General features: G+C 40.9%; 1 protein-coding gene and 3 non-coding genes across 4 annotated transcripts in view; 1 reads left to right on the top strand and 3 right to left on the bottom strand.

Moving 5' to 3' along the window:
• hmcn1 (hemicentin 1) overlaps nt 1–27,133 on the top strand; it is an 84,338-nt gene that overhangs the window by 34,532 nt on the left and 22,673 nt on the right. The window contains exons 12-48 of the mRNA XM_074667921.1: nt 1,653–1,794; nt 1,945–2,072; nt 3,296–3,409; nt 3,501–3,659; nt 4,129–4,320; nt 4,405–4,500; nt 6,327–6,454; nt 6,543–6,687; nt 7,539–7,651; nt 8,373–8,532; nt 9,864–10,029; nt 10,442–10,569; nt 10,720–10,971; nt 11,121–11,216; nt 11,330–11,524; nt 11,704–11,834; nt 12,634–12,781; nt 12,908–13,034; nt 13,116–13,270; nt 13,365–13,643; nt 14,016–14,297; nt 16,865–16,973; nt 17,075–17,244; nt 17,440–17,594; nt 18,223–18,346; nt 18,476–18,577; nt 19,121–19,297; nt 19,437–19,588; nt 19,696–19,819; nt 23,679–23,854; nt 24,004–24,100; nt 24,541–24,663; nt 24,779–24,934; nt 25,277–25,558; nt 25,664–25,831; nt 26,749–26,862; nt 27,006–27,092. Coding sequence (XP_074524022.1) covers nt 1,653–1,794; nt 1,945–2,072; nt 3,296–3,409; nt 3,501–3,659; nt 4,129–4,320; nt 4,405–4,500; nt 6,327–6,454; nt 6,543–6,687; nt 7,539–7,651; nt 8,373–8,532; nt 9,864–10,029; nt 10,442–10,569; nt 10,720–10,971; nt 11,121–11,216; nt 11,330–11,524; nt 11,704–11,834; nt 12,634–12,781; nt 12,908–13,034; nt 13,116–13,270; nt 13,365–13,643; nt 14,016–14,297; nt 16,865–16,973; nt 17,075–17,244; nt 17,440–17,594; nt 18,223–18,346; nt 18,476–18,577; nt 19,121–19,297; nt 19,437–19,588; nt 19,696–19,819; nt 23,679–23,854; nt 24,004–24,100; nt 24,541–24,663; nt 24,779–24,934; nt 25,277–25,558; nt 25,664–25,831; nt 26,749–26,862; nt 27,006–27,092 — 5,652 coding nt within the window. The remainder of the gene's footprint in view (nt 1–1,652; nt 1,795–1,944; nt 2,073–3,295; nt 3,410–3,500; nt 3,660–4,128; nt 4,321–4,404; nt 4,501–6,326; nt 6,455–6,542; nt 6,688–7,538; nt 7,652–8,372; nt 8,533–9,863; nt 10,030–10,441; nt 10,570–10,719; nt 10,972–11,120; nt 11,217–11,329; nt 11,525–11,703; nt 11,835–12,633; nt 12,782–12,907; nt 13,035–13,115; nt 13,271–13,364; nt 13,644–14,015; nt 14,298–16,864; nt 16,974–17,074; nt 17,245–17,439; nt 17,595–18,222; nt 18,347–18,475; nt 18,578–19,120; nt 19,298–19,436; nt 19,589–19,695; nt 19,820–23,678; nt 23,855–24,003; nt 24,101–24,540; nt 24,664–24,778; nt 24,935–25,276; nt 25,559–25,663; nt 25,832–26,748; nt 26,863–27,005; nt 27,093–27,133) is intronic.
• On the bottom strand, nt 16,372–16,453 carry trnas-aga (transfer RNA serine (anticodon AGA)). The gene has a single exon. It is a non-coding gene; the product is annotated as a tRNA-Ser (tRNA).
• trnas-aga (transfer RNA serine (anticodon AGA)) lies at nt 17,951–18,032 on the bottom strand. The gene has a single exon. It is a non-coding gene; the product is annotated as a tRNA-Ser (tRNA).
• Nucleotides 20,811–20,892, bottom strand: trnas-aga (transfer RNA serine (anticodon AGA)). The gene has a single exon. It is a non-coding gene; the product is annotated as a tRNA-Ser (tRNA).

The following is a 27,133-nucleotide window of genomic DNA, read 5'->3' on the forward strand; positions in this document are numbered from 1 at the left end:
CTGTATAATTAAGAAAATGTGTTCTAAGATAAAATGATTAAGTCAACCTTTTCATATTTTCAATATTAGGTACAATAACTGTCCATTTCACCTCTTTTGGAGTCTTGGGTTGCACCATTTTTTTTGTCACAGCTTTTTTCTGGATGCTTATAAAGCATTTAATATGCATTTATTCTGCTTCACTGCTCTTTGAGGACAAAAAAGTCCAAATGTGACAATTTTGACATTATTAGAACAATTATTCTAACCCCAGAGTAAGGATGTGAGCTTACTGATGTTAGTAAAGCAGAGTTCAAAAGTTTTTCTGTCTTTATACCACGAAATAACACCACTGGGTTTGTTTAAAGGGATCAACAGAACCAGTACAACATGAAAACTCCTCACAGTGTTTTAAAGAGCTGTAAGAAAGACAGAAAAAATGAAGAAGATATGAATTCTTTTTTATTTCCAACTGGTTCACCTCAGAGAAGTGGAGACTTGTATGCTCTGTATTGTCACAGTTAAGTAGATGAACAGGGGTAAAGGTAGAGAGAAGCCAACGGAGAGGAAAAGTTGAGTAATTAGATGAATTGAAATGAAATGAAAGTGAAGATGGAGAGGTAGATGGAGCAGGTAATTGAGATGGGCTTGTTCGACTGCCGAATCACAGTAGAGGAACATTTCTTCCCTCTTTGAAGCACTTTTCTTAAATCAGGGGTGTCTCTACCCCCTTTGGTGTAGGCTAACCTTCAAAGCAGAAGGAGGCACGTGAGAAGAGGACCTGTGAGCACAGTGAGGGTCCCTACATGACCTTATCTGGGTCATACAACCAGCACAGTGAGGCCTCAGGTGCCTCCAAGGTTAAGATCAAGGTGTGAAGAGGTGGTATTTCAATTTGCTCAAGTCAAGGGTGCAATTTATCAGATGTGTTGCCTGTAAATTTGACAGTTAACATCTGGTAAATGTGTTGTATTTCCATCAGAATATGACATTTCTGATGATTGAAGGCAAAAAATCAGGACGGGGTCGGTAAATTCCTTCACACCTACTGTACTCACTCAGAAAACCTTTAAACCTGTGAGTTCAGGCAGAAGACACTTTCTGTGTTTGACATTTTCTTAAACAGCGGGTGAGGAATAACTTCAAGCAGCACAATAGACTTGGGAAACATACAGTAAGGAATTAAGAAAAACCAAAAGATAAATTTGACTGATGATTTCCTTCCTTGTTAAAGTACAGATAACTATCTCTGACTGATCCCTTTCTTCTGTCTCCTCACTCAGACAGTTTTCACTTTGTGTTATTCAACACAGTGGAAAGGTCTGATGCCCTGGAGATGATTCAAGCAGTGGGAACAGAAAAGACAAAGCACGCCCTTGAAGGGTTTAGTTACACATCATGAATCAATTGGAAAATCTTTTGAAATTCCTCAACCTCACTGCATCTGGATTCAATATCTTCCTCTGTTTCACTAATAAAAAGGAAATGATGGTGAATGAAATGCTGTGAAACATTTTTCGATTCAGTGAGAGCCACCACTCCACCTGCTTCAGAGACAGTCATAGTTTATGTTGCTGCTTGAAGCTACTTGAACATCCATACAGGGCTTTAACCGTCGTAAACATAATATGTGGAGAAAAATTACTGAGTTTTATCTTTTTTTTTGTATCTAGAGGTGCCCAGGGTTTCAGTTGAGCCCAGGAATCAAACCTTCACATCAGAAGATGAAGTGAGGATCAGATGTTCGGCCAGCGGCTACCCCCCACCTCGTTTAGTTTGGACCCACAATGACATGTTCATCATGGGCTCGAGCAGGTGAATTCTCCTTTTCTTATATTTATCCCTTAAAGGGCTTTTATGTTAATGATTTCTCTGAATAAGGAAGTTGCAAGCTTTGTTGGAACTGAAAAATGTTTTCCTGACCTGATTATAATGTCTGTGCTGTCTGTGTCTTCTTTGTGTCAGACTCAGGATGACTCCTGACGGCACACTGGTGATCAGAAACATGGAGAAGAAGGATGGAGGGGTGTACGGCTGCCTCGCCAGTAACCAGGCTGGGACAGACACCATGACTTCCATTCTTACTTACATTGGTGAGGAACGTCAGTTACAGGGTTAATTTTACTGGAAACTGGAAAGGTTTTTTAAGAGTTTCCATCATGTTTTTTTAAAAACAACTTTAATGTAGGTTGAAACCAGAGGATCAAAAGGGATTGCTCAAGAATTGTCAGCAAGAAAACCTGCATTTTGTTATACTTACTTTCGTTACCAGAGGAGTCACCCCCTAGTGTCCTTTAAAAAGTCTCCCTTCTAGATATATACCTGATTGTTATCCACTCTTTAAATTAGATTATCAGCGCCAATACTGCTAGTTAAATTTTTTGATTGCTACTTCTTAGCTTCCAGTTCGGGTTGACCAGGACCAAATTGATTTGTTAAACGGTCTCTATGAGAACACCACGCCGGCTGATGAAGTTTAGTAGGGAGAAGGAGATAAAACACAGAGGTCTGTGTTTTTCTCTGCTGAAAACAATTTCTATGACTAATTTTGTAGTGAAGGTGGACACAGGAGCCAAAGTGTCAGACAGAAAAAAGATAGAAGAGCGGAAGAAAGCTAAATGGCAGAGTGATACAGCCAGAGCTAAAGGCTAATTAGCCTTCAGCTCAGGCTGTAACACTCTATAATAGAGGGGCTAAGCTGTTTGTAATAATGTTCATTCCAACCCACATACAGCAGTTATTCTGCAGTGGTCTGTTCAAACTTGAGAGTCTATCAATAAAATGAAGAGTGAGGTTGCATTAGCTCTGCTTGGTAGATGACTGGCAGGACATAGCTAACCAGGGTTAACTAACATTACACATTATTGACATGTCTTAAAGCACCAGAATGCCAGCTACGCTAAATATTAACATCTCCTTAACTACTTACAAACGGACAGTGTTTACTTGCTGTCACGTTAGCATACAGATACGTTGGAGCACCAGGCTGCCAATCGCTAACATATAGCCGGCTGCTACAACCGTATCGCTACGCAACAGTACTGATAAATACCTTACGACACTGTGTGTGACACTGCGGGCCACAAGGTGGCCAGGGGGTGCAATTCAAACAGATCCTCCTAATAGCATCTTTAACAGGTTTGCAGGTTTAGTGCACTCAGCCATTGGCTTTACCTTTGGAACCAGAAAGCCTGTTTACCCTCTTGCTATATTCTGTACAGGTCTAAAGTGAAGAAATTTGGCATTATTTTTGTCTGCACAGTCCTACTTCTGGTAGCAGAATTATGTTTTTTCATTTTCTCATGTCTTTCCTCAGAATCCCCTGTTGTGACAGTGGCTTTAAGTGACATCCTCATTAGCATCGGTGAAACTACGGTGATGGCATGTTCTGCATCTGGAATCCCAGAACCGGAGATATGGTGGTACAAAGGTAACACTTCTGACATTATAAGAGACACAAACTCATTATTTTATCACATTTATTTAGCTAGTTGAACAACTTTATTTGTTTTAATGTTTAGATGAAGTCCGTTTGCATTCATCACCCTTTTTGGATGTGGATACATTTGGAGGGACACTGACGATTAAGGAGACTCAGGATATCGATGGTGGAGAATACACCTGTGTTGCTGTTAACGCTGCTGGGACTTCATCAGGGAAGATCTCTCTTGATGTAGGAGGTAAGAGTGGCACAGCATTCAATAGACCTCCTCGAAATTAAAGACTTAATCAAACATGGAAGTTGTCTCCCAGACTTCACCTGTCTATTTCTGAAACAGAAAATGAAGCAAATTGGGAATCGTGGCCATATTGGAAGTGACAAGGGCTTTGCATACGGCTTTGCTACTCCCAGAGCCAGCCTCAAGCAGACACTTGAAAAACAGCAGATTTTAGCTCTTCTGCATTGTCTCAGATTCTTAGACCGGAGGTTGCCACTTGGTTGAAATATTTCCAATCCAAATAGCTCAAAATTACAAAAAATCAACTAATAATATTTAGGCTTTGAATAGTTGCTTTAGCAGCTTTCTGTACTTTTTTATAAGTGATTGTTTACTTAGGAATATTTCTTCTAATATTAAAAATGTAGAGTTACACACGGGTGAAAACATCTGGTCCTGCTCTGATCACTTTCAACCTCAAATGTTTTAGCCCCACCCAAGTTCGTCCAGGAGCCATCAGATGTGGCCCTGGACATTGGCTCTGAAGTGTCCCTGCTCTGCTCTGCTGAGGGTCACCCAGAACCAAAGCTCACCTGGAGGAGAGGGGACGGACTTCACATTTTCAGGAAACCACGCACGCATGGCACTGTGACACGAAACACAGCAGGAATACATTTCACGAGTAGGTTTATTTAATAAGGTGTGTACATAGAAACTACACAAACATATGCCGGAGTTTATGCCTAAATATCATTCTTTCTCTTAGAATTGTGGGTGGATGATGACGGGTTGTATGTGTGCGAGGCAGAAAACCAGTTTGGTATGATCTCAGCTGGGGCCAGAATCACTGTGACTGGACTGGGTGAGAGCAATTATCTTTAAGTCTTGCATTTCTGACTCTTAAATTCTGTCTATTTCTCTGTGTGATATCTGAAAATATGACCTCATGTTAACTCTCCATGTCTACTATATTTTCTAAAACAACACATACAGTCTTTGTGTTTGTTCATCCATGTCTCTGTGCGTGTGTGTTTCCCCATTAGCCTTCCCACAGAAGCCTGAGTTAATTAGCACATTTCAGTGGGAGCGTTTCAACAAATGTTTCTTGTTAGCCACTGCTTCTGTTTCACGCCTTTTTTTTCTACAGTGGAAACACGCCACACTCTTATATGTGGGCCAAAGGTTAGAAACAGCAGACCCACCCAGATGAAATGTATTACTGCCCCACTGCCCCGTTTCCCTGTCGACAGATCGTTCTCATGAGGCACACGCCCGACACAGAAGCACATGTAGAGAAGCTTTGGAGCAGTTGTGCAAGCGCAGAGCAATGCACTTGGCATATGGCCTGTATGTGGATATGGATGAGTGTGTGTGTGTGAGGTTTTGTTCCCCGTGAGACAGGGTGGTCATCAAAATCCCTCGAAGACACTCCATTATCTGTCACAGCCCACACCCCTGACGTCATCCCCATCATAAAGTGTGTTTCTGAAACTGTATGTGTATAAAGTATGCACTTAGTGTGAGGGGAGGAACATTTTTTTGTGGTTAAAGCATCTGTGTAAATAGTTAACTGTATATGCTGTACCAAGAATGTGTTCATGGCAACACTATGGGCTGACATATGTGCCAGTCAAAACTGTTTTAAAACAATTGTGTTGAACTTTAACAGCTTAGTTTGAATCATTTCATTAAAAAATGAATTTTAATATGAAAATGAATAATATAAAATTGGACTTAATATTTTGAAATTGATTTTATTTGTTTTAAAAAAGATTTCAGTTCACTTAATTCAATTGTAGTTTTTTTTTTTTAATTCAATTTCAGTTCAGCAAGACACACTTCTGGTTTGTAAAGAAGTGATGGTAGATGTGAAAAGGGGTTTTGTGAATTTGTGCTCGATTACTCAAAATGTATCTCCCTGAAGTAAAATTGAAATGAAAAATTTGATCTGAAGTGTTTGTACTGAAAATTGAATTTTTGAATTCTAGAGCTATAGAATGTAGAATTTTCACATAGGTTAAAATAATAATTCTATGAACTAAATTTAGTTTCAACATCTTAAATTCAATTTCAAATCATTTATTCATTCATTTTCCAAACCGCTTATCCTGTTCAGGGTCCCGGGTGGCTGGAGCCTATCCCAGCTGTCATTGCGCGAGAGGCGGGGTACACCCTGGACTGGTCACCAGTCAATCATAGGCCTGACACATAGACAAACAACCATTCACGCACACACTCACATCTATGAGCAATTTAGAGTGCTCAGTTAACCAGATGAGCATGTTTTTGGACTGTGAGAGGAAGCTGGAGTACCTGGAGAAAACCCATGCATGCAAGGGGAGAACATGCAAACTCCACACAGTAAGGCCCACTGGCAATTAAACCAGGTGGCCTTCTTGCTGTAATGCTGCAGCACTAACCGTTGTGCCACCGTGCAATTTTAAATCATGTATTCAAATTCAGTTTTATAATTCAGTTATTCAAACTCTGCACGTCAAATTCATTATAAATATTCAAATTCAGTTTCTAGTGACACCTATCTCGACCTCGATAACCCACAGTCATTTTTGGGGCTATTTTTGGCACAAAAAAACACCCCAGAAAATTTTCCCCCTCTCTATGAACTTGAATCTCTTTAATGCCATCTTTGTATCCTTCTTTATCTTACTTGTATGTGTTATTACTCAGTCCCGCCTGTCATTGCACTAAGCCCGACTGTGCTCAGTGTGATCGAGGACCAGCAGATGACTTTGCCCTGTGTTCTTCTGGCTGGAAATCCGTTGCCTGAGAGGCAGTGGCTGCACAACTATGGCTTGGTGAGCACATGCAGCAGAAATGATATTTCCATGTCTTATCACTATGAGCAAAATAACAAGGATTCTTATTTACACACTTATCATTCAGGTGACCTCAGACCAGTATGTGACCGTGAGGAGAGACGGCAGTTTGCATATTGAGAGAGTTCGCCTTGAGGATGCTGGAGACTACACCTGTTTGGCTGAAAGTGTTGTCGGGGCAACGAATCATACCACTACTGTCAACGTCTATGGTAACTTACACAAACATATGTAAATGGAGTGTGTATATGGACTTATAGGAACCATGTGGAGACTTGAGGGAAAAATGTTCATGTAACAGCAGTTTAACATATTATTGGTTCACGTTGTTCACAAAATAGAAAAGCAACCATGGCTTTATTCTTCATAGTGCTGCCCAATCAAGGTTTTTGATTTTGTGTATAATTTGGGCCAAAATAAATCTTAAACCTCAGAAGTAAATATTCATTCATATTAAGGGAGTATTGTTAAAGCTTTATGAGTTATGAAATACCACCTATGTTTCAGATTGTCACTGGCCTCTTCTAATTCTTACTGCACCTCCTCAACATCTCGTTTACACTGCAGATAGCTCATAACCTCATGAAAAGGATTAGCTTTGGGCTGCTTCAGAACCAGCAGCAGCTGAGGGCAACAGCAGAGTTTGGAGCTCAGCGAGAGAAAAAAATGTGTATCCAATTTTTTTTAAAAAGCAGTTTTTGTCATATTCTGGCAAGTTATTTAGGATTCTCTGACAGGATGGGCATAAAAAAAAGAAATGTTCCTTGTGCGTAAAATTAGTTCATTTCTTTTCACACAAAGCTTTGGACTTTGGACAATTGAGAAATACTTTTTGAAAACCTGACAAAAAAGGGAACCATGTGCAGATAAAAGACAGCGAAGCACTTCATGTTTTGTTATGTCTTTCACCTAACGCCAAACAAAACAGAAACAGAGTCACACGCTGAAAAAAGACAACAGATTCCTCTTTATTGATTATTCCATTGAAACTGAGAAAACTTGACAGTATGTGCACACAAAACCCCTGGATGACTCACTGTCTTGTTTATTTCTTATTTCCTAGTGGTTCCCACCATACAGCTTGGCCCTCAGGTGTTCAGCACAATCGAAGGTACGCCCATCACTCTGCCCTGCCATGCTAACGGAGAACCGGCCCCTGACATCACCTGGGCCAAGGTGTGTATTATTTCTCTTCTGATCATTCTACTTCCTGGTGGTTTCTCATGTTCCTTATCTTCCTCCTTGTCTGTGCATTTCCAGTCTGGTCTAAATTAATGCCACATGTAAAGAAATGTCTGATTACAGTGCATGTGTGTGTGTCATGTTCTGACCCATGAAATCACCTCTACCTGCTTCTCTGTACAGCACACAAAATCTTAAAATGTGCACTGTTGTGTGTTAGAGTGTACTTTAAACTTATGTGTCTATGTGAGCAGTTCTTACTTCTTTCCATCTTTTTACTCTTGAAGTTGTAAAAATGATGCTGTTAAAGTGAACGGGGCTTCAGGGACACATGAAACCAAAGCGTGCTAAGTTTTATACCAGCTGTTAAGATGTGATTCCCTCTGATTCTTTGCTCTTCTGTTCAACATCAATCAAGTCAAGAGAAGTTAATCATGCCAGATCCAAAAGACAGTCCAGAGATGACACAACCCTCATGCTAAGACATCACATTTTCTGAGTTATGGTTTGTGGGATTGTATAACTCTTAACATTTTATTCTCAGCCTTTTATTTAACAGCAGGGAAGACAAGCAAATCATAAATTCAAGAACGCAAAGTGGGTCAAACCACAAAACACATCTCTTTCTCAAAGTACCATGTCGGGTGTTAATAAAGCTGAGTTAATGAAACAAACTCTAACCTCTGCCCTTTCCCTGCTGGGATTTGTTTTGTAGGGTGGAGAGCTTCTGTACTTGGGTGGTCCAGCTTTCTCCATGGATTCTGATGGCAGCCTGCTCATCTCCTCCCCTTCTGGAAACGAGACTGGAGAGTTCATCTGTACAGCTACCAACGCGGCCGGCTCTGCCTCCAAGAAGGTCCAGCTCACAGTCTATGGTAAGCCTCCCCTCAGTTTAAGAGCTTAGTAGATAAGACAGAGTTAAAAGAGCTAAATCTTGCGTTGAGCCACCACTAATGACTAATAAAATATGACTTAATCTATTCTGAGAATGAATTACTATCAATATGATTACTGACAAGAGTCCTTGCAGCGTCCACCAGTTAAAAAAAACATTGTGCAACATGCCATACCAGTACGAAACATAACATAACAAAGCACACAGCATCTTACTCTATCGTAATATAATGTAATTTACCACATTAACATACATACTCTTCTTTAAAGTAATACGAGGTAAAGTAGCATGACATATAGTAACATGCCGTACAGTAGTGCTGGAACAATATGCAAATCTCAAGATTGATTCTTTTACAATTTTTGGGGTGCCGATTTGATTTAAATTGCGATTCTTTATTATTGACGATTTTACTGTTTGTAAAATGATGATGAAAATGACTGTATCAGGAGCCATATTTTCCCATAAAATGCACATCAGGTGAGACAGAGAGAAACATTTCACCCTCTGCTAGAGAAAAGTGTTAATGTTTTTCCAATACAGATTAAGGAAAAAAAAAATTGACAAAGAATCCTGATGTTGATATTGTCAAACAAAAAATCCCAATATACTGAATTTCAAATTTCCCCCCACCCCTATCGTAAAATAATCTCAAGTAACGTAATCTCAAGTAACGAAACATAAAATTATGTAAAGTTGTCACGTGAATTAATATGAAGAAAAGTAATTTGATTTTAAAAAATGTAATACAAGTAACATAACCTAAAGTAACATAGTGATAAGTAACCTTACGCAAAGTAACAATGTAATGTAAAGTAAAAAGAAAAAGTAAAGTTGTGTTATGTAAAGTATTATGACTTAAGTAACATAATGAAAAGTAATGTAACAAAAAGTAATGTAACCAAGGAAACCTAAGGTTAAGAAGCATGTTGTAAAGTATCGTATTGTCAGTTAACATAATGTAAACTAACTTAAGGTAATGCAAAGTAAGAATAAGTAAAGTAAAGTAAAGTGATGTATTTTTTTAGAGTAGAAATTAGTGCTGCACGATTTGGGGAAAAGGTGCGATTTGCGATTAGGTGGACAATATTGCGATTGCGATTGTGCTTGCCATTTAATACAAAAAAGTTGTGTCATGATGAGTCTACAGACTTGCTTGGTTATCATGGAGAAAAATCTGAATTGCATGTGCTGACATTGCGATTGCGATTGCGATTGCGATAATCGTGCAGCCCTAGTAGAAATGTATAACTTTAGATTCGCAGGACGAATCCCTGATTCTGTTTGTATCTGCCCATATATTTGATTCAGTCCGTCCCAGAACAAACACAGCAGGCTCTGGAGACTCAGCTGAGCCTATGAAAATGTCCGTCATCGAGGGTGAGGATGCCATTTTGCCCTGTGAGGTCAGCAGCGTCCCGCCTCCCACCATCAGCTGGGCCAAGGAGAGGCAGCTCATCTCCCCTTTCTCTCCCAGGTGAACACACAGTTCTGATTTTGTGCTCCGATCATCTAACAGCCCAGTATAAATATTTGAGCAGTATTCAGTTATGGCCTCATTTGTTATCACTCAGTCAGAAAAAAATTGTTGTTGAAAATTTAGTCTGAGTGAAAAATATTTGTAGTGATTAAGCCGCCCGACATTATTGCTGTGCTTTCGCTACACTGTTCTTTGCCGTAGGGACTAGTTTGTGGTTTTATAGAGTAACTGAGTAATCATACTCTTCTCTGTGTTCTGTTTTACCCACTGTGTGCCTGCCGTAGAAACTCTAATTACAGTCATGCCAGAGATGATTTAATATGTCATTTAATGTGCAAAAAAATCAATCTGTGCTTTGCAAGATATATTTCCACTCAGTTGTTCTTTTCTCTTTCCATTTTCCTCCCAGGCACACGCAGCTTCCCTCAGGCTCAATGAAAATCTCAGAGACCAGGGTGTCAGATGGTGGACTTTATGTGTGTGTTGCCTCAAATATTGCTGGCAACCTTACACAATATGTTGAGCTAAGTGTTCTGGGTAAGGAAGAAGACAAATACTTCAGAATATTGTGAAATGATGTTATCAGGGGGGCAATCCAGATCTTTCTGTCATTTGAAATTTGACTGAATATTTACCAAACAGCAGCACTGAAGCTTTATTTCCGTTCCTTTGTCGTGTAACCTGTAGTTCCCCCCAGCATTCAAGCAGGCCCCCGCGTAATGAAGATACAAGTGGGTCACCCTGTGGAGCTGCCCTGTGTGGTCATAGGGGTCCCAGAGCCCACCCTCACCTGGACTAAGAATGGTAGATCATACCCAGTGTCACCTGACGGCAGCCTGACATTGAGGAATATTGGACTGGAGGATGAAGGGACCTATACGTGCACAGCCACCAACATCGCAGGCAGAGACGAGGCTCGAGTTCGGGTTCTGGTGCAAGGTTGGTGTCAGTCTGTGTCCTTACTTTACACTGTGCTGAGATAATTTCAGAGTAATATATCTGTTGTCTTTGCAAGTTTAGACTGTTGCAGATGCTTTCTGAGAGGTTTTGAAGTGTGTATTTGTCTTTCTGTGTTTGTGCACTCTCAGTGCCTCCTGTGGTGGAGGTTTTGGAGCCACCCTTCAACAGGCCCCTACAGGAGAGAGTTGCAAACCAACGTATTGCATTCCCCTGCCCTGCCAAAGGTAATAAGAAATATCCACCCAATCCTGTATTTATGTAGCTTCATAAGACATATTTACACACATTATAACAGTTAAAGTTGCTGATTTGCAATATTTTAATCCTTTTTTTACAGGTCTTCCTAAGCCAGTCATTCGCTGGTTGCGTAATGGTCAGGAGCTGACGGGTAATGAGCCTGGGGTGTCCATCCTGGAGGACGGCACACTTCTGATTCTGGCCTCTCTGTCACCGCTGGACAATGGAGAGTATGTTTGTGCTGCTGCCAATGATGCTGGATCCACTGAGAGGAAGTATCAGCTCAAAGTCAACGGTGATTAGCCAAGTTTCTATTTCTCTCTGACTTTATAAAAAGTTTATTATCTGGGAGGGATTTACTGGCACATCATCAATCTACCATGTAATCATAACATTTTTGTTTAAACTTCTTGACATTTGATCCTTTTTAAGATTACATTTCAGGATAAATCTTAACCTGTTTTACCTTCACAGTTCCCCCTGATTTCCGTGATGGTGAAACTCCAGGAAACGTGTCGCTGGTCTTGAGCCACTCCACTAACTTGGTTTGCGATGTTACTGGAAGCCCAACTCCTGTCATCACCTGGTATAAGGATGGGAGTCCTGTAAGTGAAATCCTATTAAATCAGCTGTCAAACTTTCCAACACAGGTCACTTAGAAGGCCAAACATATATATTCAATCTGACCTATACCTCATCTGTAGTCTTCTTAGTCCTCTGAAATGATTGGACCACTAAACTTTTCCTAAAAAAGAAATGTAACCATAATAATCTTTCCCCTCAAGTTGTTAATATAAGTACTCTCGAAGACCAAATTGGCTCCTATCACTGGTAAAGAGGACAAGACTTGAACCACATTGGATCCTGTGTGCATGCCTGAGTGTGTGTACATCAGCCAAGCCAGCCTCAGTGGCAGCGTGCTCAAAGCCGTAATGACAGAATAATTATGATAAATTGATGTGAGAACAGAGAGTTTGCATTCATTTTGCAGTAACATCCCTGTTAGCTGGCTGCCTTTTGTTCCCTTGGCGCTGTGACTAAATGTTCCTGCAGAGCACAGATGGGAAAATCCAAGCGCTGACTTCAATCTGCTTAATATTAGCAAACTCAACAAAGATGCTCTGTTGTTCTTTGAGTATTTTTTGGCTCCATGCAGATATTTAAAACATTTCATATGTTGTGCATCTTCCCTTATTGGATTTCTTATTTGAATAGGTGTTTGGCTTTAGTCAGTGTTTACTTTTAATTCTGAGTGGTAGGCAGCAATTTTGGTGAAGATCCCTGTATCATCATGGACTGTTTATAGCTTAATAGCAGCTTTCAGGGAGCATTTCCTAAACTGTAACTGAAGCTGCTGTGCAGAAAGAAATGTGTTTGATTGCATTCATCTTTGCTGACTGACAGGTGGTTGCTGGTAACAACATCCAGATTCTTGAGATGGGAAAAACCCTGAGACTGCTGAAGGCTGCCACAACAGACGCAGGCAGCTACAGCTGTAAAGCAATCAACATTGCTGGCAGCACAGAAAAGGACTTCATAGTAGATATTCTGGGTGAGTAGAAGAATAATTACAAAGGGTTTATTGGAAGGTTGGAAAGCTTTAATTCTGAGTTTTTTCATTGATGTTTTTGTTGATTAGTCAGTTTGTGAACATTGATTCTCTATTTCTGTGCCAAAGTTCCCCCAACCATTGAAGGCTCGAGCTCTTCTCAAGATATTTCAGCCATCGTCAAACAGGAGATCAGTCTGGAGTGCAAGGTGCAAGGAGTTCCCTTTCCCACAATCCAGTGGTACAAAGACAGAAAGTAAGTGTCACAACACGAGTGTTGACTTTGTTAAACAGATTAAAAAAACTCAAATATATTTATTTATTTAATTATTTCTAGGTTGATGTTTCTTGGTGATCCAAACCTAGAGGTGTCAAACAGGGGGCAGGTTTTAAGGATAAAAAGTGCCCGTCTTGGGGACAGGGCACGTTATCAGTGTAGTGTCATGAACACAGCTGGGAAACAGACCAAGGACTTCAACCTCAGTGTCTATGGTGAGTGTGGATCGTATACTCTACTTTTTTAAAGCTGTGCAGATATGTCCACATGCCAACTCCCAACTTCATCATTTTTGTTTTATCATTTCAGTGCCGCCCTCCATCAAAGGTGGAAATATAACCTCAGATGTCACAGCCCTGCTGGATACAGTAGTGTCACTGGAGTGTGAAGCTCGTGGAGTGCCAAGTCCTACCATCACCTGGTACAGATACGGCGAGGCCATCCTGTCCAACCGGCAGGCTCAGTACATGGAAAGAGGCCACTACCTTAAGATCCCTCGAGTGCAGGCGTCTGATGCTGGTCTGTACACCTGCAAGGTGACGAGCGTGGCCGGCAGCGCTGAGAAGAGCTTTGAACTGGATGTTTACTGTAAGTCTGATAATCTACAGACATGACTAAGTACTGTGAACCAAGGCATACATTGTCACTTCATTTGAAATCTTCCACATGTGCTGAGCTCTGAAGCTTACTGTTGTATTAACCAGAGGTTTAAGGCATTTGGCCTCACTTACTAACATAGGACAATTGTTGCATTCAAGAATGATATCAAACAGCTGTGGGAAGTCAGCAAACACTTGAATTAAAAAAAAACTTTCGTACTTACAGTGTGCAAAAGTGGCTTCAAGCGTCAAGCAATTTTACAAGTTGCTGATAAACTCCCAGCATATGTTAGAAATCAGGTTTCAATCAAGCTCGAAGCTTTAGCTCTCCTTTTGTTTTCTCCCCTCTCGCCCTCCTCAGTGCCTCCCACCATCACAGGAGGAGATGACGGACCAACTGAGAGGAAAGTAGTCCTCAGTAAACCTCTTATCCTGGAGTGTGATGCAGGCGGTCACCCTCCTCCCTCCCTCACCTGGCTGAAGGACGGAGTTCCTGTGGGTGATGGCGAAAGTGTCCGCATTCTTGATCAGGGGAGTAAAATAGAAATCATGTCAGCGATGGTGTCGGACTCTGGACGCTACGTCTGTGTGGCTACGAGCATCGCCGGGGAAAAGGAGGTCAAATACGACGTCAGAGTTTTAGGTAATGTAAGCGCATTGAGTGGCTCAGCAGCTCAGCACACAAAACAGTCAAACAGTCTCCCAAATGAAAACATTGATACATTTGTCTCACCATATTTTACATGGAGATGGTACAATGATTGAATTTGCCTAATTTCAGAATGCAAGGCCATAAAAAAATGTAAAGTTGGAAACAAAAGGAAGGATTGAAATTGATTTTTTTAACAAGTCTGCGCAGAAACACCTCATAGAAAGTTGGACATATGATGATGGGTCATCTCTTTTAATGTAGTGATCTATATAGATTAGTGCTGTCAGGCGATTAAAAAAATTAATCTAATTAATTACAGGATTTGTAATTAATTAATCTAATTAATCGCATTTTAATCTCATATCTGCTTTAGGTCCCAAAATAAAGATTTTGAATTCCGGGACATTAAAATTACATTAAAAGACATTAAAAAAACATTAAAAAATAAGTTGGGAATATATACAACACAATTTTAGGTACCCTGAGGCATAAGGAACACATGAAAAAAGCTTTATGGTTCTATCTTTACAAAATCTACACAGTCCTGCACCTAAGATAAACTGATTTGATTTTTAGGATAGTTTTTACTTCTGTCACATTTTTACTTGATGTGGACTCAATTTTCACTGCAATATGAACTTCTATACTTCTATGAGGTCAGGAGAACCAGGGCTTAAGGCTGGAAACTGTGAGGAACCATGTACAAAACACTTATTTCAAGTCTTGGATCAAAGAAAAGTGAAGTATTTTCAGTTTTACGTGCTCTAAACACACAAACTGTTGCTCATTGGTGCAGAGCAGCCCCAAGCTGAAACATGACACCAGGAAGATGGAAGCAAATTTTCAAAGAATTCTTTAGATTTAAATACAGGACATATATCGATCATTCAGGGTTTTTTTAATGCAGTACAGAGTGTAGAATTACCTGTTTTTTACAGAATTGAGCTAGAGCAAATGGTTAATTTTCTGTAGATTTTCAAAAAGGACATCAATACACGAGATGTGGACGGCAGTCCTCTCGCTTCCCTCTGTCTGGTTTAAATCATGTTGCTGACGTCAAGTGTGATACATTCAGGGACTGTCGGAAATTTGAAAATCTGACGAGAACACCACTTTTTCCAAGTAGAACAAATGGTTTGTAAATGCCAGACATTTGAAAATAAGTGTGTCTTTGGACGCCCCGCAGGTTTGGATCCAGATTAATCTGCATTAATTTTTATAACGCGTTAATTTGCGGTGTATTAATTAATCTAATTAACGCGTTAAAATGACAGCCCTAATATAAATGTTTTCCAACAAAATATGGATGCTTTTCTGGATCACAGCTGCTTCTTTTACAACAAAATATTCAAAACAAGATAGAGAGACACACAATAGACTCAATATTTCAAACACAAAATGTAAGCGTTCAACATTTGACTCAGCTCTGTATTTAATACAAAGCTTGACGTGTTCAAAAAAGTACCTCAGTCTGATCTTATTAAAATGAGGGACCGTAAATCTCAGGTTTTTTTGGTATATCTCATATTTACTGCTCAGACCTCGGAGTTCATTAAGTTCCTTACAAGAATGACCTAAAATCTTTGAACATATTTTCATCTGGAGGAGCAGTTTAGACTTTAATGTTATGGACACGCAGATTCACCATTTATTGCAACAGTACATTATGAAGCAGCAGGAGCTTCCTGACAGTCAGACGGTAAAGCAGACACAAATTCTTGCCTCTGCTGCACTGCTGTATACAGAGTGATGCAGCTTACACAGTGGCTACACTGAGAGAAGGGAAGGGCTTTCTATATATGGCTCTCAATGGTCCTTGTAAAACCTTTCTTTGCTACGTATTTTTACTGTTTCATCTTGCTTGTTAGTAAATGCCAGAGGAGAGTAGTGTTCCATTCCTATTGTTGTTTGCAAAGCATGCAAGTATTGTCTGTTGCCACATGCAGGAGGAAATGCCTCCTCCAGTAATTTAATCCATTCAAGGCAAACCGGATTACCCAACAACCACAGCCTCATTGTTTGCTCAATCATTGACAAACTGTCGCCGGCTGGAAAAGCTCTGTGTCGTTGTCGGCAGGATTCGAACCTGCGCGGGGAGACCCCAATGGATTTCTAGTCCATCGCCTTAACCACTCGGCCACGACAACACATTTGTAACTCGAGCCTTCACTGGGAGTTTCTGCTGAGGCTGCTGCTATCTGCACCATGTGTGCATTCCACATGGGAAACAAACACCTGCTGAATCACTGTGGCTCTGCATGTCTGACTGACACACGCACACAAGTCTTTACAGATACAACAGCATTCAGTTTGATTCTCTTTAGAGGAGAGGAGAAGATCTTATCTAGATTTTCTCATCATGCTTTTACTTATCTCTTCCTATAATGTTACTTTCAGCTTCAGAAATGAAGGAAAGCCGTTAAATTTCTGAAACGTTGACGAAAAAGTTCCACAGCTTTCCTAAACTAAAGCTCTTCAAATCCTTCAAACAATTACCTGATGAACTGAAATATCACATTTAAGAACATAAAAAGTAATGAAGATTTCTTTAATTCTAGTTCCTCCTTTTATTGATGGAGCTGATGATGTGACGGACAGCACAGTAATCATCAACAGCCCCTTGGAGCTGGAGTGTCACGCCACCGGAACACCTGCACCTGTCATCACGTGAGAAGCTCTCCTTCTCTTAGACACTGACTGAACACACAAACTAACACAGAAACACACATTGAGGTGCAGATATTCACTTTTATAACTTGTTTTTCCAGGTGGTATAAAGATGGGAAACCTGTCAGACAGGGTGAGGGGCTGAGGGTGGGAGCCAGCGGGCGACGGCTGATCGTTTCCCGGGCACAGGTTTCTGACACGGCTCGTTTCCAGTGTGTGGCCACGAATGAAGCTGGGGACCATGAGAGGGACTTCAATGTGGTTGTACAAGGTGAAATTTCCATACTCAAAATGTTAGATGTTTTTTTGACCTTGTATGTTAATAATTTCACGAGACAGATGTGATTTATGTTCTGTATGCAAGCATCAAGGACAGTGCAACTTTGGGTAAATGCTTCTTTGTGTTTTTCCAAATTCATGATCTGAAAAGTTTGAGGAATAACTCGGTCCTCTTTAATCTTTTCAGTGCCTCCGACCATTCGAACCACTGGGCCTGCTGAGCGGTCAGTGGTTCTTCACAAGTCCATCAGCCTGGAGTGCATCTCCAGTGGCATCCCTCCTCCAAGCATCCTATGGCTGAAAGATGGCCGGCCTGTGGACACCACACAGGGACATCTTAAGGTTGGTTTTCCGAAGTTGGTTCATTTAGAGATGGTCTACAACTGGTGTATGCAGATCTCAATACCTGCAGACCTATAAGGGAAAATGTACAGCCAAGCCAACAAGCCAATCAAAAATATGTTTTTCCTGCAGTGGGAGAAATTTGTAGTTGATCCTGTGACTACTGATCTCTTTCAGCAGCAGATGAACCCTGTGTATTAATATAACTCTCATTATCACAACCATGTCTACCACCATAATCATTTCACTCTGACATCTGCTGGTTTTGTTTTCAGCCTGTGGCTTCAACAGGAGTATGTTTTTTTAGAGGGGGTGATTTGTTATCTCAACTTTCTACAGCTGGAAAAGCTCTGTATCGTTGTCGGCAGGATTCGAACCTGCGCGGGGAGACCCCAATGGATTTCTAGTTCATCGCCTTAACCACTCGGCCACGACAACACATATCACTTAACAGATGCTATTTTTGCTCGCTGACTCTGCTGCTCTGTGTTGCTCTGTAACCGATAGAGTCGACATCACATTGACAAACTTCCTCCCAAATGTTAAACAAACTCATATTGAGATGATTAATAGTCACAAGTCTGACTTCTCTGCTTCCTGTGTGTGTTTGTGCTTGTGTTTGTCACAGCTTGAGTCTGCAGGCAGACTTCTTAAGGTCAAAGAGGCCAGACTAGAGGATTCTGGGAAATACACCTGCGTGGCCACAAATGCAGCTGGTGAAACTCAGCAGCACATTCGGCTCAGTGTCCATGGTAACGCTCACTCTTGTCTCAGACATCTCCTGGTTTCTGTCATATGTATGAGTCTACTTTGATACCAAGGGATTGGGTGGAGACAGGAGAAGATCATGTGATAATTTGCTGATGTTGTGTGTCCATTAGAACCTCCCACTATCCCAAACTCTGGAGAGATCATCAACCAGACCATCCTGTCAGGTTTCCCTACTGAGCTGGAGTGCAAGGCCACAGGCAGCCCGGTTCCTGGTAAGACGCCTCAAACACTTCCTCCTTCATCCTGCTGTGCTCACTTATAGGCTCCAGGGTGTAGTTTACTCCGACTGCTGCTGAGTTGGAGTTGGCTGTGCTGCTTCTTTTCTTTATCTTTACCCATTAAGGGAAGAGCGGAAAATAGATCTCAGATGGCTCTCTACAGGCAGCACCAATCTTTCCACACTGATGTCCAAGTTCATCATGGATAAGATCTTAGCTTCAGATGTTTCTTTATTTCACAGCAGGTGTTTGAATTAAAACATCTGAGATACATAAAGCTGTACTCACTGAGTGTGACATAAAGAAATTTGATGGGGTGCTGTATTGTCTCATTCTAAAATGCAGAAATCTGGTTTAAACACATTATTTCTCTGAGGTTTGAAACAAAATATGGACATAAACCCAAATTCAAATTGCAACCAGACAATAAATCATCCATGCATATTACAAGCAACTTAATACATATCAGGCATTCTGTTGTCTTTTTTGTGATATCTATATGAGATTCTTTGCTTCACAATGGGCTTTTTACTCCAGCTATCACGTGGTACAAAGATGGCCGCCCCCTGACAAGTGCAGCGGGAGTGGCAATGCTTAAGCGTGGCCAGGTGCTGGAGATTGAACGGGCCCAGCTATCTGATGCTGGCATGTACAGATGTGTTGCTGTAAACCTGGCTGGAGTAGCTGAGATATTCCACAGCCTGCAGGTGTATGGTGGGTAACATTTGAAAGAGTTATGATAAACCTCTGTAAAACCAGATTATTAGATTACCATTACCGGTGCTGATAATGGTCAAAAGGAGATGGATAAAGATGTTTTTCTGTACTATTTCTCTGTTCGTTTCACCTGCAGTACCTCCTGTCATCTCCAGCCTGGGTGGTACAGTAACTGTTGTGGTGAATGAAGCTGCTAAGCTGGAGTGTGAGGCCACAGGAGTTCCTCCACCCAGCCTCACGTGGCTCAAAGATGGCAGCCCTGTGGCAAGTGTGTCACATGGCATACAGGTGTTTACACACTACTCTAAATGAATCAAACTCCACAACTGTATTCTGAGACACAATTCTGCCATGGTATTTGTCATTTCTGTAACGTGTCTGTGTCCGTTTCTCAGGTTTTGTCTGGTGGCAGAGTGCTGTCTTTGAGCAGTGCTCTTGTCAGTGATACAGGAAGGTACACCTGTGTGGCTGTCAACGCTGGAGGAGAACAACAAAGAGAGTACGACCTGAAAGTTTATGGTGAGAGAAAAAAAAATCTTGTGCCTTTTTACCTCTTTTGGATGAGAAAAATGAAGAATGTGAGGAAACGTAGAAAATATTGTTTTGAGGATGAGTGGAAACAAGGATTCAATCAGCAGCCTAACTGATCACCTCTGACATCAAACTTCATTCTGACTGAAAGAATTAAAAAACTATTAATTTCATGTTCTGAAAGTTTCTTCAAAGAGAGCAGAATCAGACTCAGATTGGCTGATTTTGCCTTTGTCTCTGTCTTCTCAAAGATAACATACATTAAGATATGTTATTTTCAGTTGTTTTACCCTTTTTTAATACATAACTCAACATACATAACTCAAAAACTAACAAGCGTATCTTGATGAAATTTTCAGGAAATGTTCAAAATGGGCTAAGAAAGATGTGATTAAACTTTGATGGTGATCCGTATCACTGTCTGGATCCAGGATTTTTTTAAAGGATTCTTTATCATTGCCTGATTGAGCCATTTCACCATATGTGTATATAACTCCACAATAAATGGTCAGATTGCTTTGCTAAACAATACAAGAAAAAGTCAGGATAATTTCTGTCAGATGCATAGGTACAATCAAAATCCTGGCAATATTTTGGATACTAAGATCCAGGATATGCGACATGTACTGGGGTCATCATAATTTTCAACGTTGTCAGGAAACAAATTATCATACAAACCTGCAACTAACACCAAATTGTAGCTGAAAGTCTGCTTAAAAGGAGTGCAACATTAAATTAGGACTAAAGTGTTGCATGACAATCACAAATTGTAGAAAATTGTAGTATATCCTGTGATATTTCTTTCAGTAGCAGATGAATCCTGTGAGTTAATGCAACTCTAAGGATCACAACTATGTCAACCACCATAACCAGTTTACTCTGACATCTGCTGATTTTGTTTGAGTTTGTTGACGGTAGTTCGTTTTTTTTAAGGGGGGGGTTGTTATCTCAACTTTCTACAGCTGGAAAAGCTCTGTATCGTTGTCGGCAGGATTCGAACCTGCGCGGGGAGACCCCAATGGATTTCTAGTCCATCGCCTTAACCACTCGGCCACGACAACGCATATCACTACTCAAATGCTATTTCTGTTCGCTGACTCTGCTGCTCTGTGTTGCTCTGTAACCAATAATGTCAACATCACACTGACAAACTTCCTCCTAAATGTTAAGACAAAGTCAGGATAATTTCTGTCAGATGTAAAAGTACCATCTGGATCCTGGCAATATTCTGAATACTTGGATCCAGAATATGAAATATGGACTGGGTCATCATAATTTTCAACGCTGTCAGGAAACAAATTATCGTACAAACCTGCAACTAACACCAAATTGTAGCTGAAAGTCTGCTTAAAAGGAGTACAACATTAAAGTAGGACTAAAGTGTTGCGTGAGAATCACAATATGCTTGGCTGAGGTCTGTGCTCTCCGAGTGCTTTTTCTAGTTAATTATGTGAGGATGTTTGACATTCTGTAAGGCAGTTAAGTATACACATACGTTTTTCTCCCCCTTCCATTCTTATCTGAGGTGGATGTCACACAGAGTCACAAGCAAAAATGTTACGGGATTTTATGAGATGTGTTGAGAGGTTGGATGGTGCTCATGGCTCATGCATGGATAGGTAGAGCACACAGTCCAGTATCAAACATCCCTGCTGTGATTAACTAGGCTGGCTTGCTTCAGAGATCCAAACACAACAATGGATTTTAATTTGATTTTGCTTCTCAATTATAAGCAAATACATAGCTTACTGGTACTTCATCGTTTTATATAAGGCTTAAGAAATGCTGCTCTACTCGTCAAACAAAAGCAAAGCCTTGGAAAAGACGTGTTTTTGCACTTCAGGATTCTTGGATACGGCCAGGGTTTTCGACTAAGAGTAGTTGTTAAACAATTGATTTATCAGGTAAGCTGTGGACTGATGCTGTTGAAAGGAGTTTTAAATCCTCGTCTGTAGGACACTTTCTTCCTGGCCACGGCTCTAATGTCTTTTCCTTGTTGCTATTCTCGATTCACTGGATAATATTTTGGCTGATTGTACTCTGTCACAAAACAGAGCACAAGGCTCAGCAGCAAAGCAGAGGCTGTAAAACCGTAACAATATTTGAAAGAAGCCTTGAGCGAAACATGTGCAGAGCGAGTGAGACATGACTGAGTTTAGCATTTTAGTAAACCATGTCAGTTTCCTCTACAGAGCTGAGCCTGATGGCTAATTAGTTGTTGTACAAGTCTAATCAAAGCTAATGTCCCCGAGGAAATATAAGACGAGTAGTTTACATACCGTACGCATGCGTTTGTTCCTGTGTGCCTCCTTTAACATATGCAGGAACAAACATCCAAATGACGTTTGTTTCCTCACAAAGATCAAAAAGAGCTTGTCTGTAGAAATAGAGGCAGATTTGTTGTGGTAATTGCTACCATTCTCCAGCAGCTTCCTGTGTCTGGCTAAAAACTGCACTGAGGGCCTGTGTCCGTCCTCCTCTGATGACTTGAGCTCTGTCTGAGCGCTAACCATAACGAGGGGCAATGCAGGGGTCAGCGGTCATTTACTGGAACAGGCTGGATTCACCAAAATATCAAGACAGAACAGCCTCTTAAGTTAGAAGAAATTGATAATCTGTTCTGCTTATTTAATGTAGAGATCATCATACTACGAGCGAAAGTTGTCAGAGGTCAGCTCCATTCTTTTTGCTCCAAGGGCTGGAGGAAATCCAGGACTTGTTTAGACTTTTGGAAATGTAGCTGACACCCGTCTACTTCTGAGGGGATACTTTAAGAGTAACAGAAGAATAGAAGTGTTTCAGTGCTTGTTTGAGTCTTTGCATCACAGAGTGTATCAGCGTGGAGATAGAATAGAATAGAATAGAATAGAATTGAATTGAATAGAATAGAATAGAAAATACTTTTTTTAACCCTCATTCAGGATTCACAGCAGCAATCAAGAAAACAAAAGTAAGAAAGTGTATAGAAAGTGCAAAAAGGTCCATAAGAAAATAGATGATGACAGCTTGTCCATCATTCTCCAGTCAGCTAGCCTCCACCTCCACAGGGTCCAGGACTGAGCTTCTTCAACAGTCTGTTCTGTCTTTTTCTCCTGGATCCTGTCTGCTCGCAGCAGGTGAAGTTCTTCCAATGTGGCGTTGGTGTCTGATGTTAGCTCTGTTAACCATGTCTGTGAATAGCATGATGCTACTCTGCCTTCTGGTATTTCTTCTGTTGCTGAGTTAGCATGACTAGCTCGTCCATCGTATTGGAGATAGATCTTACATTCCTAATAATGATGGATTGAAGGAGAGGTTGATGTCGTCACTTCTTAGCTCACACCTGAGAACCAGCACGTCATCCTCACCCCCTTCTCCTCACCTTGTGGGAAAACATCAGGCCTTGCACCAGTTAGCATCGACATGCTAAAGGCTGCTAACAGCTGATTTCACATGTAAACAATGTGTCCATGGTTAAATGTAGGATCTCCAGACAAACACAGGAGCAAAATAGAAAAGATATCACTGAAGACATAAACAGTTTGGTGTCCATGACCAACAAATGAACCATACAAAGTAAAGACCCACTCCAAATGCAAAAATGACGAAAAAGAGACGAAAAAATTACAAGAAACGGACAAATAAGACAGAGCTGCTGAAACAGGTAGCCACAACCAACAGGGTGGCTCCTAGCCCAAGACAGGAAGAGATCAAATGTCATTAAGCTTAGAAAATGATGAGCTCAAGGGAGCACCAGATGTCCTGTTCGACAGTCTTTAACAGAGAAGATCATTTGTATTTTTATATCACATATTTGATTGAATGTTTAAGAGACACTGTTAATATCCTGTCGCTGTGTCCACCACAGTGCCTCCCAACATCAAAGGTGAGGAGGTAAACGCCACCGTGATGCTCGGCCGCCCAGTGGAGCTGCACTGCCAGAGCGACGCAATCCCTCCTCCAACGCTCTCCTGGCGCAAAGATGGCCGCCCGCTTTTCAGGAAGCCTGGCCTGACAGTATCAGCTGATGGGAGCGTGCTCAAGGTACAACCACAGTTAGATATTAGTGGACATTTATTTGCTGATTAAAACATTTTTACTTCCTAGATTCACCTCTTTAGAAGCAACACTGATTAGATTTGGAGTTTGTGATTATTTGTATTTTGTTTCCCACTGTTTGGACATGAATGTAGGTGGATAGTGCCCAGGTGCAGGATTCAGGCAGGTATTCCTGTGAAGCTACAAATGTTGCCGGCAAAACAGAGAAGAACTACAACCTCAATGTCTGGGGTGAGTTAAAATTGATTTTGACCCTTTTTTTTCTTTTCATTGACAAAAATTTGTTTGATTTTTATGATTTGAGTGAATTCTCTTTGAAAGACCACATTAGCTGGTTTCTACAGTTTGATTTGTCTGATCCGTACCTGATTGTCTTTTATAATAGCAGCAATAGAGTTACATCATTTAGGTCTATCGCTTTTTATCTGACGCTTTCTGTTTTTAGATTTTATTATATTATTTACCATAAATTGTTTGAACTGTGTAAACCAATTGTGTTTTTGTGATATGATATATAAAAATAAATATTTGAAAGGCTCTCCAGAATGATTACCTTTGTCTTCTCACTTTAGCTGTGTAAGATTATACTAAATTTTAGTTTTTACCTCAGTAAAACCCACCAACAGCAACCTTAAATGACATGACAGCGCCCTCTTTTGGTATTACCACAGTTTCTCCAAGCATCCGTGGCTCAGAGGAAGTGTCGCCTCTGACTGTAATTGAAGGAAGTTTAACCACTCTGGTGTGTGAGTCCAGTGGAATACCACCTCCCAGCCTAACCTGGAGGAAGGATGGTAGGTGCTAACACAAGACATACATACGCAAAGGGAAAAGTGGAAAAGAAACGTGAAATTAAAACATTAAATGATGTGATGTATGTGGATTAACCTGTGTATGTGTCTGTCTCAGGCTCTGAGCTCAAGTCAAATCAGCGTGTCAGGGTTTTGTCAGGAGGTCGACAGCTGCAGATATCCAGTGCTGAGAAGACAGATTCAGGCTCTTACACCTGCACAGCCTCCAGTGCAGCTGGCTCCACTTCCAAGGAGTACAGCCTGCAGGTTTATGGTGAGTGTGGACCAAAATATCTCTGACAACAGGGGATAATTTCAGATATTATGTTATGTTTAATCACTAGTAAAGCCCTCAGAGAGAATCAGGTATGCAGCCCCTCAGGAAAACATGCTGTAGTTTTTGTGTGTTGCTTTGTAACTGCAGTGTGTTGAAGTAGCTAAGGAAGAAGCAACATCCCACAGAAACTGGAGACTTTAACAAAACCCTTAAGAATGTTAAAAGTTTTTCTCATTTTTTTCTTTGCTGTTTCCAGAGTTTACTTACTTGCTACTTGCTGTGCTGTGAGTTTTGCCTAAAAAAGCATGTGCACCATCTCACCCGCTTTTCTCACTTCAGTCCGCCCTTCCATTAGACGCAGTGAGGGCGACACAGACGACGTTGCTGTGACAAAAGGAGGCAATGTGACCCTACAGTGTGCTGCAGAGGGCGTGCCTCGGCCAGCGATCACTTGGCTGAAGGACGGGCGGCCTATCACAGGGCAGCATGGTGCTAAAGTCCTGAACGAAGGGAGGCTGCTGCAGATTAAAGACGCCAAGGTGTCAGACACAGGACGCTACACATGTATCGCTGTTAATGTGGCAGGACAAGCTGACAGCAAGCATGACATCAGTGTGCACGGTAGGAATAGTTTGTTGTTTAAGTCTTTTTGTAAACAGATACAATCGATCTATAGGCTTTAAATTTTCTCTGATGTTTTCCCTCTTGCCTTCCTCTCTTGTTCAGTCCCACCTAGTATAATTGGTCAGGTGACCTTTCCAGAAAATGTGAGTGTTGTGGTGAAAAACCCTGTCGCTTTGAGCTGCGAGGCATCAGGTATCCCTCTTCCTGCTATCACCTGGCTGAAGGATGGCCGGCCAATCAAAGCTTCCAGCTCAGTGCGAGTGCTCTCAGGTGTGTTTCTGTTTGGATCTTTCTTTGACTTTGTTGTAAATTTGTTTTTGTATTGATCATTTTAAAGCCTATAAACCAACTTTTATTGTTGGTTTCAAAAGAATAGGCCTGAAAAAAGCAAGACAACTGGAATTTGTGCGACACTCCAGACCTTTTGAGCTGTAGCTCCAGCTTTTCTGCCTCTTCACTGGGTTTCAAATGCCGTGCAGTTGCAATACATCAGCAGTCATTAGGTGTAACAGGATCACTGCAGTTTGGGCCAAACCAAACTGACAGAGATTTGAGAAAGAAGACAAACAGGAGCAACTGCTTCAGATTATGTTTTTAAACATTTAAGAAGATTTATTGAGTGCTTCTTAGCTAAACCGTGTGCTCTGAAGTTCAGAACAGTTTCATAATTGGTTGGGCAGAAGTAAACACAACTTCCTCTGCCAAGTGACCCATTTGGTCTCTGACTCATCTACTTTTGGCACATGATCTCAGAGTAATTATTTGGACACTAAATACAGGCCATTATTTGTTAAATCTGATGATCTAATTCAGATGTGAGGATATTTATGTGGTTAGGGCGAAAGGTTCATGTTGAGGTTCATCAGTGTATGAGCCGTGGGTCACGAGCACCATGTAGCTTTTTAGTTCAGCACGTTGCTGATTTCACAGATTCTCATGAACTCTGTTAGGACATGATTGTTTTCAAAGACAGATGCCATTAGTTTTTAATCTCTGCTAACTGTTTTGTAAATGTTGTTACAGCTGTGAGCCTCAGAGCCTGAATTCTTTCACTTAATTGATTCCAGTTTTAAAGAGTGAGGATTTAGAAATCTCTGGGAAAACAGGAGGAAAAACATTACAAAGCTTGTCACAGCCTTTTTGAAGTGTTGTATGATGAAAATAGACAATTTCTGTTTCATCTCTAGGGGGGCGGAGCCTACGTCTGATGCATGCTGCAGTGGAGGATGCTGGGAGGTACACTTGTATTGTCTCTAACGTCGCTGGAGAAGAAAGGAAGAACTTTGACCTTGACATCCTCGGTAAAGACTTGATAAACTTCTCAAGTGAACTCTGTTTTAATATCCATGTCACAGGAGGGCTTGTGTTGACAATAATTTGTATTAAATGTATCTTACTAGGGTTTTTTAACAGATGAAATATGTGATTAATTTTCTTCCAACAGTTCCACCCAGCATTGTAGAAGAGGGCACTGTGTTGGATACAAAAGTCAAGGAAAAACACAACATTACCCTCACCTGTGAGGCCTCAGGTAACCTCACTCTCATCATCTGCCATTAAAATAACTTCCTT

The sequence above is a fragment of the Halichoeres trimaculatus genome, unplaced genomic scaffold (genome assembly GCF_033239565.1).
Source record: "Halichoeres trimaculatus isolate MK-OKI-2021-1 unplaced genomic scaffold, fHalTri1.1 fHalTri1_scaffold_4, whole genome shotgun sequence".
Classification (NCBI taxonomy): domain Eukaryota; kingdom Metazoa; phylum Chordata; class Actinopteri; order Labriformes; family Labridae; genus Halichoeres; species Halichoeres trimaculatus.